General features: G+C 45.0%; 1 protein-coding gene across 3 annotated transcripts in view; it reads left to right on the top strand.

The window, feature by feature from the left end:
• The window catches only part of ERMARD (ER membrane associated RNA degradation), a 433930-nt gene extending 419208 nt beyond the window's left edge, over window positions 1-14722 (top strand). For 2 of the 3 annotated variants that reach the window (XM_063917638.1, XM_063917637.1), the window contains 2 exons: window positions 12062-12175; window positions 14562-14722. In XM_063917638.1, coding sequence (XP_063773708.1) covers window positions 12062-12175; window positions 14562-14706 — 259 coding nt within the window. In that variant the 3' untranslated portion in view covers window positions 14707-14722. Of the gene's footprint in view, window positions 1-4961; window positions 5120-12061; window positions 12176-14561 lie in introns of those variants that run through there. The other variant, XR_010176102.1, reaches the window with a different exon arrangement.
• The last annotated feature ends 2584 nt before the right edge of the window (window positions 14723-17306 follow it).

Here is a 17306-nt window from a genome sequence, read left to right as displayed (position 1 = left end):
CAGGTATTCATAATGACCTGACTGAGTGCTGAAAGCTGTCTTCCACTCATCCCCAGATCTTATTCGGATGAGGTTATAAGCTCCTCTAAGATCGATCCTAGAGAAGATGATGGCAGAGCGTAACTGATCAAAGAGTACTGAAATTAATGGCAAGGGATAAGTGTTCTTAACAGAAATTTTATTCAGAGCCCGAAAGTCAATACATGGTCTGAGCGACCCATCTTTTTTCTCAACAAAAAAGAACCCTGCACTCAATGGAGACTTCGAGGGCCTAATGAAACCTTTTTTCAGGCTCTCCTGAATGTAATTATCCATAGCCGTGGTTTCTGGCCCAGACAGGGCATATAATCTCCCCTTAGGTAAAGTGGCATCTGGAATTAAGTCAATAGCACAATCTTCGGACCGATGGGGAGGCAGAACGTCCGCGTTACCTTTGGAGAAAACATCGGCAATATCCTGATATTCCAAAGGAATAGATTCTGGGGTAACAGCCGCAACCCTAACTGGCTGGGAAATACACTCCTTGCAACAAAAAGGACCCCATTGGGAAATCTCCCCAGACCGCCAATCTATGGTGGGATTATGAAAGGCAAGCCAGGGGTGACCCAAAACTACTGGAACTGCCGGACAATGTGTAAGGTAAAATTCTAATTCTTCTGAATGTAAGGCCCCCCACTGTCAGCAATACTGGAGGTGTGCGGTGAGTAATAACCCCATTGGAAAGCGGACCCCCATCCAATCCGTGCATGGTGATACATCTATCTAAGGGTATCTGTGGAACGCCTAAAGCCTTAGCCCAAGCTAAATCCATAAAATTTCCTGCAGCTCCACTGTCGACGAAGGCCGACACCAACGAACTGAGGCTGCCAAAGGAAATCTTAACCGGAACTAATAAAGAATCTTTAGAGGAGATTAACTGCAGACCCAAGTGAACCCCCTCACAATTCACTTGGTCAAAGCGTTTTCCGACTTATTCGGGCAACTACGTGTGATATGTCCCTTACCACCACACTACAAACAGAGACCAGATTTTAACCTTCTGGTTCTTTCCTCTGGGGACAGCTGGGAGAAACCCATCTGCATGGGCTCCTCGACGTCCTCAGGAAAAGTGTATACACATGGACTAGGCCTAAAAGTTGTTCCTCTTTCAGCCCTCCGCTCTCGGAGACGACGATCAATTTTAATGGCAAGCTCCATGAGTTTGTCTAGAGTCTCAGGAGCGGGGTACTGAAGGAGACTGTCTTTAATAACTTCAGACAAACTGAGGCGAAACTGACTGCGCAGGGCCGGGTCATTCCAGCCACAGTCGTTCGACCAACGGCGAAACTCAGTACAGTATGCTTCTGCTGGACCTTTCCCTTGCTTTAGAGCACGCAGATGGCTCTCAGCTGATGCTTCTCTATCAGGGTCATCATACAAAAGGCCTAAGGATTTAAAAAAGGCGTCTACTGATAGCAAGGCAGCATCATCTGATTTTAGCCCAAAAGCCCAGGTCTGTGGATCACCTTGGAGTAAAGATATGACAATCCCGACCCGTTGAGACACCAGGTTTTATAAACGAAATAAAGATGATAAATTGTTTCAATTAGTCAGCACATTTAGCAGTATCATAGGAACGATAGAGGTAACCTAATAAACGGCTCTTAAAGGAGAAGTTTTTCTTTTTTGTTGTTAGCAGTGTTTCACCTCTGGCTACATTAACTTATATACTTTTTTTTAATATGGAGAAAGAGGTTAATTGTCAGCTTCTTTTTCATAACCTGAATGTCTTTTTCTATACCACTAGCAGTAATCACACATGTTTTCTTCAGAGTGAACATATTGTCATTATTACTCATATAATAGGCTGTAGACTACACATCTCAGTTAATAAACTGCAATCACTAGGACATACTACAATATCATTCATTCTCAATTAGTTTACAGCAATCCACCACCTTCCCTTACTAGATTTTATAGTCTAACCAGGCACACTTATATGCCTCATGTGTTTTTTTCCCCAAAAACACAGAGAAAAGAATCATGGACAGGAATCTTTCAGGGACAGTATTTCTACCGGATGACAACTCGATTATATCACACATTCATATACTTAGGTTTTATACACCACAATCACCTTTCTGAAATGAATGGAGTTATTTCATAATTTTCATTTAGACCATTCGGAACTAGCGTATCCAATTAAATAATCCATCTTATAGGCCCTACACACTGGCCGATTTTTTGAAAGATATGAACGATCTCGTTCATATATGAACGAGAACTCGTTCATATCTTTCAGTGTGGAGGCTCCAGCGATGAACGATGCGCGGCCCCGCGCTCGTTCATCGCTGGTCCCCAGTCGGCTGTACATGCAGGCCAATATGGACGATCTCGTCCATATTTGCCTGCACTTCGATGCAGCCGGGTGACGGGGGGAGTGAAGAAACTTCACTCCCCCCGTCACTGCACCCCCGCCGCCGGGTTGCTCGGCGGCCGTATCCGCCGTCGGGCAGCTCGGCGGCGGGTCGGCCAGTGTGTAGGGCCCTTGAGGGATGTGGTAGAAGATTGCTATTCTAGGACTTTTATTCAGCATATAATTATATTCATCAATACTTCTATTTTTTAGACCTTTTATTTAATAAATTTTCAAGATCTCCTATAAACTGTTTAGTTGGATCAACTTCCAGTTTTTGATATGAGATATTATCATTCAAAAGGTTATACGCTTCCTTTTCATAATACTCCCGATCCATAATTACTATCCCATCCCCCTTGTCAGCATTCTTAATTACAATCTCATTATTTTGGGCCAGACCTTTTAAAGCCCTTTGTTCTTCTCTAGTTAGATTGTTATTTTTCAGCCCACATTTAATTCATCTATGTCCTTCTTCATAAGTTGTGAGAACATTTCTATACCCTAGAAGAGAAAACTAAAAGTTTTCAGCCATCTGACAAAAATAGAAAAACTCAGACTATAACATCTTTTATAAATTGTAGCACCACGTATGTCATATATATGTTGTCATGTCCGTGTGGATATCAGTATATAGGGAAAACAAAAGGGGGGCTAAAAATCAGAATATTAGAGCACACAAGAAATATAAAAAATGGTGTAAATAATCATAGTGTTCCACGACATTTCAAACAGTTTCACAATAGTGATCCAAGTTTATTAAAATTCAAGGGCATTGAAAATGTGAGATTAGATTCAAGAGGAGGAGATAGAGATAAGAAATTAATAAAAAGAGAAACCTTTTGGATTATTTCATTGGATACGCTAGTTCCGAATGGTCTAAATGAAAATTATGAAATAACTCCATGATTGTGGTGTATAAAACCTAAGTATATGAATGTGTGATATAATCGAGTTGTCATCCGGTAGAAATACTGCATACTTGCCTACCTGACCCTCTCCATGAGGGAGAAAATGCTCTGTTCTTGGACTTTCCTGGTAATGTATGATTCCCATCACCTGTGGTGAGCTAGTTAATTGATAAGAAAGCTGTTTCACCACAGGTGATGGCAATCATACATTACCAGGAAAGTCCAGGAACAGAACATTTTCTCCCTCCATGGAGAGGGTCAGGTAGGCAAGTATGAAATACTGTCCCTGAAAGATTCCTGTCCATGATTCTTTTCTCTGTGTTTTTGGGGGAAAAAACACATGAGGCATATAAGTGTGCCTGGTTAGACTATAAAATCTAGTAAGGAAAGGTGGTGGATTGCTGTAAACTAATTGAGAATGAATGATATTGTAGTATGTCCTAGTGCACAGGTTCTCAAACTCGGTCCTCAGGACCCCACACAGTGCATGTTTTGCAGGTCTCCTCACAGAATCGCAAGTGAAATAATTAGCTTCACCTGTGGACCTTTTAAAATGTGCCAGTGAGTAATTAATACACCTGTGCACCTGCTGGGTTACCTGCAAAATATGCACTGTGTGGGGTCCTGAGGACCGAGTTTGAGAACCTCTGTCCTAGTGATTGCAGTTTATTAACTGAGATGTGTAGTCTACAGCCTATTATATGAGTAATAATGACAATATGTTCACTGAAGAAAACATGTGTGATTATTGCTAGTGGTATAGAAAAAGACATTCAGGTTATGAAAAAGAAGCTGACAATTAACCTCTTTCTCCATATTAAAAAAAAAGTATATAAGTTAATGTAGCCAGAGGTGAAACACTGCTAACAACAAAAAAGAAAAACTTCTCCTTTAAGAGCCGTTTATTAGGTTGCCTCTATAGTTCCTATGATACTGCTAAATGTGGTGACTAATTGAAACAATTTATCATCTTTATTTTGTTTATAAAACCTGGTGTCTCTATGGAATGATAGTAGCTGTGTTTTAGATAAAAAGTTTAACACACTCTTGTAATAAGTATGTGAAAAGACACATCGTAAATAATTTGGAAACTGGATGAAAAATGTAGCAAATGAGTGTCTCTGGCTGATAAACTCCTGCTAATAATTCAGAGAGCAGGGAAATGTAAAAATTAACAAGAAAATACTCAGTTGATCTGTAGAAAAATATATATATTTTGTGTTTTGTTCCTTATCTTTGGAGGTCTTTAGAAACTGGGAGATCCTTAATGCTTGTATAGCATGGAAATAGCAAACACCTGAGCCTTATTCCAAATCACACTTCTCTATGTTCTTATAAAGTGTGTAAAAATTGTTTACTATGATTTTTTTGCATTATGGTAATGATGTCTCTCTATTTTAAGTCTGTAGGTTTTTATAAAATATGTTACAAGTGTTTGAAAACAAATTAATTGTATTTTAATGCTGTCTGGAAAGAAAGACCACACATGTGTAGTTGATTTACTAATTGCGTGCATGGATTGGCCATTGCTGGCATAAAAGAGAGTTTTTTTGTCACCAAGGCCAACCCTCTGACGAAGTCTTATGACGAAACGCGTTGGTGCATGGCCTGGTGACGTTATCGTTGTATCCTGACTCATCCTCCCCCCCATGTAGATAGCAGCGGTGTCCCGGTGTGCTGGAGTTCGTGAGTGCTAGGCAGGCGGCACGAGGCAAAGGGATCTGACGCTTTACTGGTGGTCGGTGGAGGTGATATCAAAGGATAATCTGTTTAAACCAAGTGGTATTTTAAGCCCACTCAGATGAAATCTGAGGTATTAAGAAAAGCATTACTCTGTCACTTGCTGTTTTAAAAATTGTTTGTGAATAAACAATATTGCACTATGAAGCGCTCCTCTAATTCTTCTTTCTAGATATAGATATATATATATATATATATACATATATATATATATATATATATATCTATATATCTATCACACTTGCCTACCTGACCCTCTCCATGAGGGAGAAAAGGCTCTGTTCCTGGACTCTCCTGGTAATGTATGATTGCCATCACCTGTGGTGAGCTAGATAATTGATAAGAAAATAAGAATTTACTTACCGATAATTCTATTTCTCGTAGTCCGTAGTGGATGCTGGGAACTCCGTAAGGACCATGGGGAATAGCGGCTCCGCAGGAACCTGGGCACATCTAAAGAAAGCTTTAGGATCACCTGGTGTGCACTGGCTCCTCCCCCTATGACCCTCCTCCAAGCCTCAGTTAGGATACTGTGCCCGGACGAGCGTACACAATAAGGAAGGATTTTGAATCCCGGGTAAGACTCATACCAGCCACACCAATCACACTGTACAACTTGTGATCTGAACCCAGTTAACAGCATGATAATAGAGGAGCCTCTAGAAAAGATGGCTCACTACAGCAATAACCCGAATTTTTTGGTAACAATAATTATGTACCAGTATTGCAGACAATCCGCACTTGGGATGGGCGCCCAGCATCCACTACGGACTACGAGAAATAGAATTATCGGTAAGTAAATTCTTATTTTCTCTGACGTCCTAGTGGATGCTGGGAACTCCGTAAGGACCATGGGGATTATACCAAAGCTCCCAAACGGGCGGGAGAGTGCGGATGACTCTGCAGCACCCAATGAGAGAACTCCCGGTCCTCCTCAGCCAGGGTATCAAATTTTGAGAATTTTACAAACGTATTTGCTCCTGACCAAGTAACTGCTCGGCAAAGTTGTAAAGCCGAGACCCCTCGGGCAGCTGCCCAAGATGAGCCCACCTTCCTTGTGGAGTGGGCATTTACAGATTTTTTGGCTGTTGCAGGCCTGCCACAGAATGTGCAAGCTGAATTGTACTACAAATCCAACGAGCAATAGTCTGCTTAGAAGCAGGAGCACCCAGCTAGTTGGGTGCATACAGGATAAACAGCGAGTCAGATTTCCTGACTCCAGCCGTCCTGGAAACATATATTTTCCGGGTCCTGACAACGTCTAGCAACTTGGGGTCCTCCAAGTCCCTAGTAGCCGCAGGCACCACAATAGGTTTGGTTCAGGTGAACGCTGAAACCACCTTAGGGAGAAACTGAGGACGAGTCCTCAATTCCGCCCTGTCCGAATGGAAAATCAGATAAGGGCTTTTACAGGATAAAGCCACCAATTCTGACACGCGCCTGGCCCAGGCCAGAGCCAACAGCATGACCACTTTTTCTGTGAGATATTTTAACTCCACAGATTTAAGTGGGTCAAACCAATGTGACTTTTGGAACCCAAAAACCACCTTGAGATCCCAAAGTGCCACTGAAGGCACAAAAGGAGGCTGTATATGCAGTACCCCTTTAACAAACGTCTGAACTTCAGGGACTGAAGCTAGTTCTTTTTTGGAAGAAAATCGACAGAGCCGAAATTTGAACCTTAATGGACCCCAATTTCAGGCCCATAGATACTCCTGTTTTCAGGAAATGTAGGAATCGACCCAGTTGAATTTCCTCCGTCGAGCCTTACTGGCCTCGCACCACGCAACATATTTTCGCCAAATGCGGTGATAATATTTTGCGGTTACATCCTTCCCGGCCTTGATCAGGATAGGGATGACTTCATCCGGAATGCCTTTTTCCTTCAGGATCCGGCGTTCAACCGCCATGCCGTCAACGCAGCCGCGGCAAGTCTTGGAACAGACAAGGTCCCCGCTGAAGCAGGTCCCTTCTTAGAGGTAGAGGCCACGGATCCTCCGTGAGAATCTCTTGAAGTTCCGGTTACCAAGTCCTTCTTGGCCAATCCGGAGCCACTAATATAGTGCTTACTCCTCTCCATCTTATCAATCTCAGTACCTTGGGTATGAGAGGCAGAGGAGGGAACCCATACACTGATTGGTACACCCACGGTGTTACCAGAGCATCTACAGCTATTGCCTGAGGGTCCCTTGACCTGGCGCAATACCTGTCGAGTTTTTCCCAACGGTTTATAATCATGTGGAAGACTTCTGGGTGAAGTCCCTACTCTCCCGGGTGGAGGTCGTGCTGAGGAAATCTGCTTCCCAGTTGTCCACTCCCGGAATGAAAACTGCTGACAGTGCTATCACATGGTTTTTCGCCCAGCGAAGAATCCTTGCAGCTTCTGCCATTGCCCTCCTGCTTCTTGTGGCACCCTGTCTGTTTACGTGGGTGACTGCCGTAATGTTGTCCGACTGGATCAACACCGGCTGACCTTGAAGCAGAGGTCTTGCTAAGCTTAGAGCATTGTAAATGGCCCTTAGCTTCAGGATATTTATGTGAAGTGATGTCTCCTGGCTTGACCATAAGCCCTGGATATTCCTTCCCTGTGTGACTGCTCCCCAGCCTCGCAGGCTGGCATCCGTGGTCACCAGGACCCAGTCCTGAATGCCGAATCTGCGGCCCTCTAGAAGATGAGCACTCTGCAACCACCACAGGAGGGATACCCTTGTCCCTGGTGACAGGGTTATCCGCTGATGTATCTGAAGATGCGACCCGGACCATTTGTCCAGTAGGTTCCACTGGAAAGTCTTGCGTGGAATCTGTCGAATGGGATTGCTTCGTAGGAAGCCACCATTTTTACCCAGAACCCTTGTGCATTGATGCACTGAGACTTGGTTCGGTTTTAGGAGGTTCCTGACTAGCTCGGATAACTCCCTGGCTTTCTCCTCCGGGAGAAACACCTTCTTTCTGGACTGTGTCCAGGATCATCCCTAGGAACAGAAGACAAGTCGTCGGAACCAGCTGCGATTTTGGAATATTGAGAATCCAATCGTGCTGCCGCCACACTACCTGAGATAGTGCTACACCGATCTCCAACTGTTCCCTGGATCTTACCCTTATCAGGGAATCGTCCAAGTAAAGGATAACTAAAATTCCCTTCCTTCGAAGGAATATCATCATTTCGGTCATTACTTCAGTAAAGACCCGGGGTGCCGTGGACCATCCCTACGGCAGCGTCTGAACTGATAGTGACAGTTCTGTACCATAACCTGAGATACCCTTGGTGAGAAGGGTAAATTTTGACATGAAGGTAAGCATCCTTGATGTCCCGAGACATCATGTAGTCCCCTTCTTCCAGGTTTGCAATCACTGCTCTGAGTGACTCAATTTTGAATTTGAACCTCTGTATGTAAGTGTTCAAAGATTTTAGATTTTAAAATCGGTCTCACCGAGCCGTCTGGCTTCGGTACCACAATAGTGTGGAATAATACCCCGTTCCCTGTTGCAGGAGGGGTAACTTAATTATCACCTGCTGGGAATACAGCTTGTGAATGGCTTCCAAAACTGCCTCCCTGTCAGCGGGAGACGTCGGTAAAACAGACTTTTGGAAACGGCGAGGGGAATACGACTCGAATTCCAATTTGTACCCCTGAAAATATTACCTGAAGGATCCAGGGGTCTACTTGCGAGTGAGCCCACTGCGCACTGAAATTCCTTGAGAACGGGCCCCCACCGTGCCTGAACTTGTAAAGCCCTAGCGTCATACTGAGGGCTTGGCAGAGGCAGAAAAGGGTTTCTGTTCCTGGGAACTGGCTGATCTCTGCAGCCATTTTCCTCTCCCTCTGTCACGTGCAGAAAAGAGGAACCCTTTTGTCCGCTTGCCAACCAGGACTGCGCCTGATAATACGGCGTCTTATTTTGAGAGGCGACCAGGGGTACATCCCCTTTTTTTAAGGCAATACTTCCAAATGCCGTTTGGAATCCGCATCACCTGACCACTTTACTGGTAGAATTGGACAACGCACTTATACTTGATGCCAGTCGGCAAATATTCCGCTGTGCATCATGCATATATAGCAATGCATCTTTTAATTGCTCTATAGGCAATAATATACTGTCCTTATCTAGGATATCAATATTTCCAGTCAGGGAATCCGACCACGCCAACCCAGCACTGCACATCCAGGCTGAGGCGATTGCTGGTCGCAGTATAACACCAGTATGTGTGTAAATACATTTTAGGATACCTTCCTGCTTTCTATCAGCAGGATCCTTAAGGGCGGCCATCTCAGGAGAGGATAGAGCCCTTGTTCTTACAAGCGTGTGAGCGCCTTATCCCCCCTAGGGGGTGTTTCCCAACGCACCCTAACCTCTGGCGGGAAAAGGTATACTGCCAATAACTTTTTAGAAATTATCAATTGTTATCGGGGGGAAACCCACGCATCATCACACACCTCATTTTATTTCTCAGATTCAGGAAACTACAGGAAGTTTTTCCTCACCAAACATAATACCCCTTTTTTGGTGGTATTCATATTATCAGAAAAGTGTAAACATTTTCCATTGCCTCAATCATGCAATGTGTGGCCCTATTGGAAATCACGGTTGTCTCTTCACCGTCGACACAGGAGTCAGTATCCGTGTCGGCGTCTGTATCTGAGGTAACGGGCGCTTTAGAGCCCCTGTATGAGACGTCTGGACATGCACAAGCTGAGTAGCCGGCTGTCTCATGTCAACCACTGTCTTTAATACAAAGTTGACACTGTCACGCAATTTCAACAGTACATCCACTCAGGTGTCGACCCCCTAGGGGGTGACAACACTATTACAGACACTCTACTCCGTCTCCACATCATTTTTCTCCTCATACATGTCGACACAAACGTACCGACACACAGCACACACACAGGGAATGCTCTGATAGAGGACAGGACCCCACTAGCCCTTTGGGGAGACAGAGGGAGAGTTTGCCAGCACACACCAGAGCGCTATATATATACAGGGATAACCTTATATAAGTGTTTTTCCCTTTATAGCTGCTGTATTGTTTATACTGCGCCTAATTTGTGCCCCCCTCTCTTTTTTAACCCCTTTCTGTAGTGTAGTGACTGCAGGGGAGAGCCAGGGAGCTTCCCTCCAACTGAGCTGTGAGGGAAAATGGCGCCAGTGTGCTGAGGAGATAGGCTCCGCCCCTTTCTCGGCGTCCTTATCATCCGTTTTTTTGTATGTTTTGGCAGGGGTTAAATGCATCCATATAGCCCAGGAGTTATATGTGATGCATTTATTTTAGCCATATAAGGTTTTTATCGATTTATTGCGTCTCAGGGCGCTGCCCCCCCAGCGCCCTGCACCCTCAGTGACCGGAGTGTGAAGTGTGCTGAGAGCAATGGCGCACAGCTGCGGTGCTGTGCGCTACCTTATCTGAAGACAGGATCGTCTTCTGCCGCCGATTTTCCGGACCTCTTCGCTCTTCTGGCTCTGTAAGGGGGCCGGCGGCGCGGCTCCGGGACCCATCCAGGCTGAACCAGTGATCGTCCCTCTGGAGCTAATGTCCAGTAGCCAAGAAGCCCAATCCACTCTGCACGCAGGTGAGTTCGCTTCTTCTCCCCTTAGTCCCTCGATGCAGTGAGCCTGTTGCCAGCAGGTCTCACTGAAAATAATAAACCTAACTAAAACTTTCACAAAGAGCTCAGGAGAGCCCCTAGTGTGCACCCTTCTCGTTCGGGCACAGAGATCTAACTGAGGCTTGGAGGAGGGTCATAGGGGGAGGAGCCAGTGCACACCAGGTGATCCTAAAGCTTTCTTTAGATGTGCCCAGGCTCCTGCGGAGCCGCTATTCCCCATGGTCCTTACGGAGTTCCCAGCATCCACTGGTACGTCAGAGAAAGGTGTTTCACCACAGGTGATGGCAATCATACATTACCAGGAAAGTCCAGGAACAGAGCATTTTCTCCCTCATGGAGAGGGTCAGGTAGGCAAGTATGATATATATATATATATATATATATATATATATATATAGAGAGAGAGAGAGATATCGATAGATATATATGTATAAATATATATATATATACACATACATACATACATACATACATACACACACACACATACATACACACACTCTATCTAGGGATAATATTGTGTAAAACTACTTTGAATTGCGTAGTGGTCAATTACATGATCTCTGTATTTTACAGCAGTCCCAAAGATGGTCTCTGTAGTTTGTGCTGGTCGCAAAAATGCTCTGTGTAGCGTATTATGGTCACAAAAAAACGTTTTCCATTGTGTAGGACAGTCACAAAAATGCTGTCAGCATTGTTTGGTGATCACAACAATGCTATTAATATTGTATGTCGATCACAGAAATGGGAGTACCCTATCAGGGTCATATATATCTCAGTCCTATCTCTACTCTTTGGCAATGATAAGGAGGTGATGGTATAAGAGAGGGAGAGAAAAGCACATGAGGTAAGGGGTCCTGCTCATGAGAGATTACAATCTAAAGCGTATCTTGTGTGACTTTGCTGTAAGCAGGAAATCAGTGTATGCATGTGTGATAATGCAGTATTGTCAACCCCGTGATGTAGTTATGTGACAGGCGGTCAGTAGACTGCTGGTCACAATACCTCCCCTACATCCTGCCCCCTTACAATGCTGACAGTGGGCATGCTGGCTAGCAGGGACTATTCCCACTCGTAGGTGTCCACCAAGCCCGCAAAGGGCTTGTTGCGCTCGCGCCCCCCTTCGGCCATCTCGATGCCGGGATACTGGCATCAGTATGGTGGAGACTGCCAGTCACACATACCCAACATTCATCCCCTATGACAGAACAGTGGGACTGGGGAGGGAAGCGGCGTTCATTGGGAGTGTATTTAACAAATATTCACAAATGTGTCTGTCTTTTGTGCTTGACATTTCTTTTGCACCAACTTTAGGTATTTAATATCACTTTTCTAGTTATACTGTACCTCTATTTCTATTGCATGATGTACACTATCTTGGATGTAACTTTTTTTCCTATGTTTCATAGCATGAAGTCCCTCTCTTCAGTTGGACGTCTAATAATAACTCTAGTAGTTTTGCATTTGCACAATATACACAGCATATCCATGAAGACTCATTTGGAATATCAGAAATACTTGAAGTAAGGCTCTAATTTGTTAATTGAAATATGTGACGTGTTTTTTACTTCAGTTTTGTAATCCAACATAAATCCACTTTATGTTGTTCTATATGTAAAGTAACCATCACTTAGAAAGTATTATCTGGAAGGTGCACTAGAATGTGTTCAATATATTATGAAAACCTTGCTATAATACTAATTATGAACTGTGTTTTATTAGCTGTGGTATACTGTATATGTAGCAATCATTCCATCAAAAATTTCTAGTTAGCTATATTCTTATCTTACACTTTACATTTTAAGTATAGATGTACAGGTTTGGATTTACCTGGATCTCAAAATGACATCTTATTTGCTCTCGGATGTCACATGTTTTGGTTATTCAATAAGAAAAATCTGGATAAATCCGAACTCGTGTTAATTCTGGCTTTAAGAACTGAGTAAATCCGAACACGCACATCTCTAATTTTAAGTCCCATTCTATGGGCGGTATCCTATTAGGGGCAATGCGATTTTAGCAAATTAAAACGTCCGGATTTCGTGATTAATGACTAATGGTATCCAATTAAGAGGCTGTTTTGATCTGCCGAAATTGGACCCACAGTCGTATGAAAACACATGGCCTTATCCCCGATTCCATGTGTTTTTCGTTGCTCCAGCGGCCCCTTATTGCGGATTATGCTTCAGGTGCCTGAGGCACCTGAAACATAATCCCTGATGAGCAGTGCCGTAACTAGGCATTTTAGCGCTGTGTGCAAGAAACGACAGTGGCGCGCCCCCCCCCCCCCCCCCCCCATGTAAGATAGGGGCAGAGCGCGCCGTAGGCGTGCAAAAAATTATAGGGGCGTGGCTTCACGGGGAAGGGGCGTGACCACACAATAATAGCAATTCATACTACGGTGCACAGTAGTCTACATTATTCAAATGACGCTGCACAGTAGCGCCACTACACCAGGTAGAGCCCCTTTTATACATTACAGCAGACAGTGTCCCCCTTTTTACACATTGCGGCAGCCAGTCCCCCTTTTTACACATTGCGGCAGATAGACCCTTTTTACACATTGCGGCAGCCAGTCCCCCTTTTTACACATTACAGCAGCCAGTCTCCCTTTTAACACATTGCGGCAGCCGGTCCTTCTTTTTACACATTGCGGCAGACAGCGTCCCTTTTTTACAATTACAGCAGACAGCGTCCCCGTTTTTACACATTACGGCAGACGGTGTCCCCCTTTATACACATTGCGGCAGCCAGTCCCCCTTTTTACACATTGCGGCAGCCAGTCCCATTTTACACATTGCGGCAGCCAGGACCCCATTTTACACATTGCGGCAGCCAGTCCCCATTTTTTACACATTGCGGCAGCCAGTCTCATTTTACACATTGCGGCAGCCAGTCCCATTTTTTACACATTGCGGCAGCCATCCCCATTTTTTACACATTGCGGCAGCCATCCCCATTTTTTACACATTGCGGCAGCCAGTCCCATTTTTTACACATTGCGGCAGCCAGTCCCATTTTTTACACATTGCGGCAGCCATCCCCATTTTACACATTGCGGCAGCCAGGACCCCATTTTACACATTGCGGCAGCCAGTCCCCATTTTTTACACATTGCGGCAGCCAGTCCCATTTTTTACACATTGCGGCAGCCATCCCCATTTTTTACACATTGCGGCAGCCATCCCCATTTTTTACACATTGCGGCAGCCAGTCCCATTTTTTACACATTGCGGCAGGCGGTGTCCGAGAGAGAGACAGAGAGAGAGAGAGAGACAGAGAGAGAGAGAGAGGGGGGGGGGGGGGATATACTTACCTTCTCCCCGCTGACAGGCTCCTCGTGCTGCTCCCTCGGTGGCGGCAGTGAGATGAGAAGGAGGAGGAGGGAGGGGGAGCAGGGAGCCGCAGCAGCGCTTTGTTATTGGTAGTAAGCGCCGCTGCAGCATCCCCCTCTCCTTCTGTATTGGCTGCCGGGCAGCCAATACGGAAGGAGAGGGGGATGCTGCAGCGGCGCTTACTACCAATAACATAGCGCTGCTGCGGCTCCCTGCTCCCCCTCCCTCCTCCTCCTTGTCCGCTGCCTCCGGCGCTGGTCTCTCTCCTCCAGCGCGGCGCACGGCGCACACAGAGGCGGCATGTAATGAGTCAATTTGACTCATTACATGCCGCTGGCCGTGCGCCCCCAGGGCAACTGCGCTGTGTGCCAAGCCCCCTTGGCACACACGTAGTTACGGCTCTGCTGATGAGTGCTGCCATTGGGAGAAAACTAAGCTGGCATCGGGGCTAATAGTATAGCCCCCAGCAATCCTATTAGCAGCGGGAAAGTACCGCTGCTAATAGGATACCACCCTATATTGTATCTCTGAGTTGTTACCTTTTAATGCAGTTATTGTTTCCCAACTCTCACAGGTATTTGAAATCCATTCTTCAGTATGCAGAAAATATGTCAACGTGCACAAATGCAGAAAAAAACAGATGGGATGAAGCCATTCAGCTGACCTGTAAAATCACAATAAAAATTAGAATGTTTATTGAGAAATGTAACTTGGAATAAATGTTATTCAACAATGTGTCATCATATAACTATTTTTTTGTATGTTTACGTACTGTGATATAATATTAAAGGGACCCTGCATATGCCAGGTCACCTTGGCCACCCCCCTCAGCTCCACCCCTCCCCTCTGTATTTACAGTATCTGTTTCCAGAGCAGATAGTGGTCTTTTTCCTTCCCATCCATTTGCTGCAGTGGAAGCCGTTGGTAGAAGGGCGCACACTATGTATGATGGAGGTGGGACAGAGCTTAGCTGTTTATTATATAGATATAAATGTCTATTTATTGATAATACACAAATGAAAATTGATCAGTAATTGTATGATTCATTATTCAACTTGTATGTACACATCTTAAGCCACAAAGTCCAGTACAAGCTAGTATTGAGCCTCTATTCCAGAGACATCTTGAGGCAACAATGTAAAAATTAAATAGTGCAAATATGCACCTGGACCAACTATATTTCAAAACAAAGGCTGCAAATGCAATGTTGTTTTCCAGAACTAAGGAATGTTCCCCACTTTTCCATATTTTGCAGATTATATATATATATATATATATATATATATATATATATATATTGTAAATAATATCACACCACAATAAAAAAAGCCTGCTGTCTAATAAATACATTGAATCTCAACCGATAAACAGTTCAAAGTCACACAATGGTAATTGCCCCACTATGGTGTCCCCAAGATGTTTATTGTCTTTTCTTGCCGCTGAGACACCTCCGTGTCATTGCAGTGAGAAGGCTCCTGAAGAAGATGCAGTCTGCAGTGAAATGCATTGAGGGATACAGGCAGGGTTGACACAATGTGTTCTGCAAAGGGATGCAGAGCAGAGAGGCGCCAGGCTGGATAGGAGCTCTCTCTGCTTTGCATCCCTCCGTTGTATCTTGTTACCGGCTGTCACTACACCTGTCGCACTGTATGACAGGCAGCAGCTGGCAGCTTGAAGTGCCCTCTCAATCATGGGCTGAAAAGTGGATGGACCTACATGGGACCAGACCAGGGCTGCTGTACTGTATATCACAGGATAAGCTGCTGTTAGTAAGTGCAGGAAAAGAGTGAGAGAGGTGTGTATGTGTATCACTACTTCTCATTATGTATGTAAGCTGCACTACTACTAGCAATTATGTATAAGGGCCACTGCTACTGTAAGCATTATGTATAAGGACCACTACTACTGTGGGCATTATGTATAAGGGCCACTACTACTGTCGGCATTATGTGTAAGCAGCTTTACTACTGTGGGCATTATGTGCATAAGCAGCACAACTACTGTGGGTATGTTTATAAGCCAGAGGTTCCCAAACTGTGTACCGTGGCTCCCTGGGGTGCCTAGGGACACTTGCAGGGGTGCCCTGATTTGGTGGGCCAGGACCTATTCAAATTATTCATGGTCCATAATGGCAAAACCATTATTGATTAACCAAATTATTTGTGGAAAAACCAGTGCTGGTGGCTGCCAGTCATAAAATATGTGGACAAACGGAAGCAAATCTTGTCTCTCACCACACAACTGACCCTAAGCATGACATATAAACACGATCTACTTAATGTAATATTTCTTTCTAAATTTCTCAATAAGAAATTTTCTCTAACGTCCTAGAGGATGCTGGGACTCCATAAGGACAATGGGGATAGACGGGCTCCGCAGGAGACATGGGCACTTTAAGAAAGACTTTGGATCTGGGTGTGCACTGGCTCCTCCCTCTATGCCCCTCCTCCAGACCTCAGTTTGATACTGTGCCCAGTGGAGACTGGGTGCTTTCAGGGAGCTCTCCTGAGTTTCCTGTAAAAGAAAGTATTTTACTTAGGTTATTTATTTTCAGGGAGCCTGCTGGCAACAGACTCCCTGCATCGAGGGTCTGAGAAGAGAGAAACAGACCCTAAGTTTCAGGGCTCTGTTTCTTAGGCTACTGGACACCATTAGCTCCAGAGGGATCGGTACGCAGATCTCACCCTCGCCGTCCGTCCCAGAGCCGCACCTCCGTCCTCCTCGCAGAGCCGGAAGAGAGAAGCCGGGTGAGTATGTGAGGAAAAGACTTAAGAGGCGGCAGAAGATACCTTGATCTTCATAGAGGTAATGCACAGATTCACTGCTCCCATGCACCTCACACACTTCGGTCACTGTAAGGGTGCAGGGCGCAGGGGGGGGCGCTCTGGGCAGAAATAAACACCTCCTGTGCCAAATACACATATATTCATGTACAGCTGGGCACTGTACATGTATAAAAAGAGCCCCCGCCAAGTTATTAGGAAATTTGAGCGGGACAGAAGCCCGCCGCAGAGGGGGCGGGGCTTCTCCCTCAGCACTCACCAGCGCCATTTTTTCTCCACAGCACTGTTGAGAGGAAGCTCCCCGGACTCTCCCCTGCTTGACACATGGTGAAAGAGGGTTTTAAAGTAGAGGGGGGGCACATAATTGGCGCATTTTCATGCTACAAAAGCGCTACTGGGTAAACATTCTGTGTTTTTTCCTGGGTCATATAGCGCTGGGGTGTGTTCTGGCATACTCTCTCTCTCTGTCTCTCCAAAGGGCCTGGTGGGGAACCTGTCTTCAGAAAAGAGCTTCCGTGTGTGTGTGTGTGTGTGTG

Source organism: Pseudophryne corroboree, chromosome 4 (assembly GCF_028390025.1).
Source record: "Pseudophryne corroboree isolate aPseCor3 chromosome 4, aPseCor3.hap2, whole genome shotgun sequence".
Taxonomy (NCBI): Eukaryota; Metazoa; Chordata; class Amphibia; order Anura; family Myobatrachidae; genus Pseudophryne; species Pseudophryne corroboree.
This window is presented reverse-complemented; position numbering and strand designations above follow the sequence as displayed.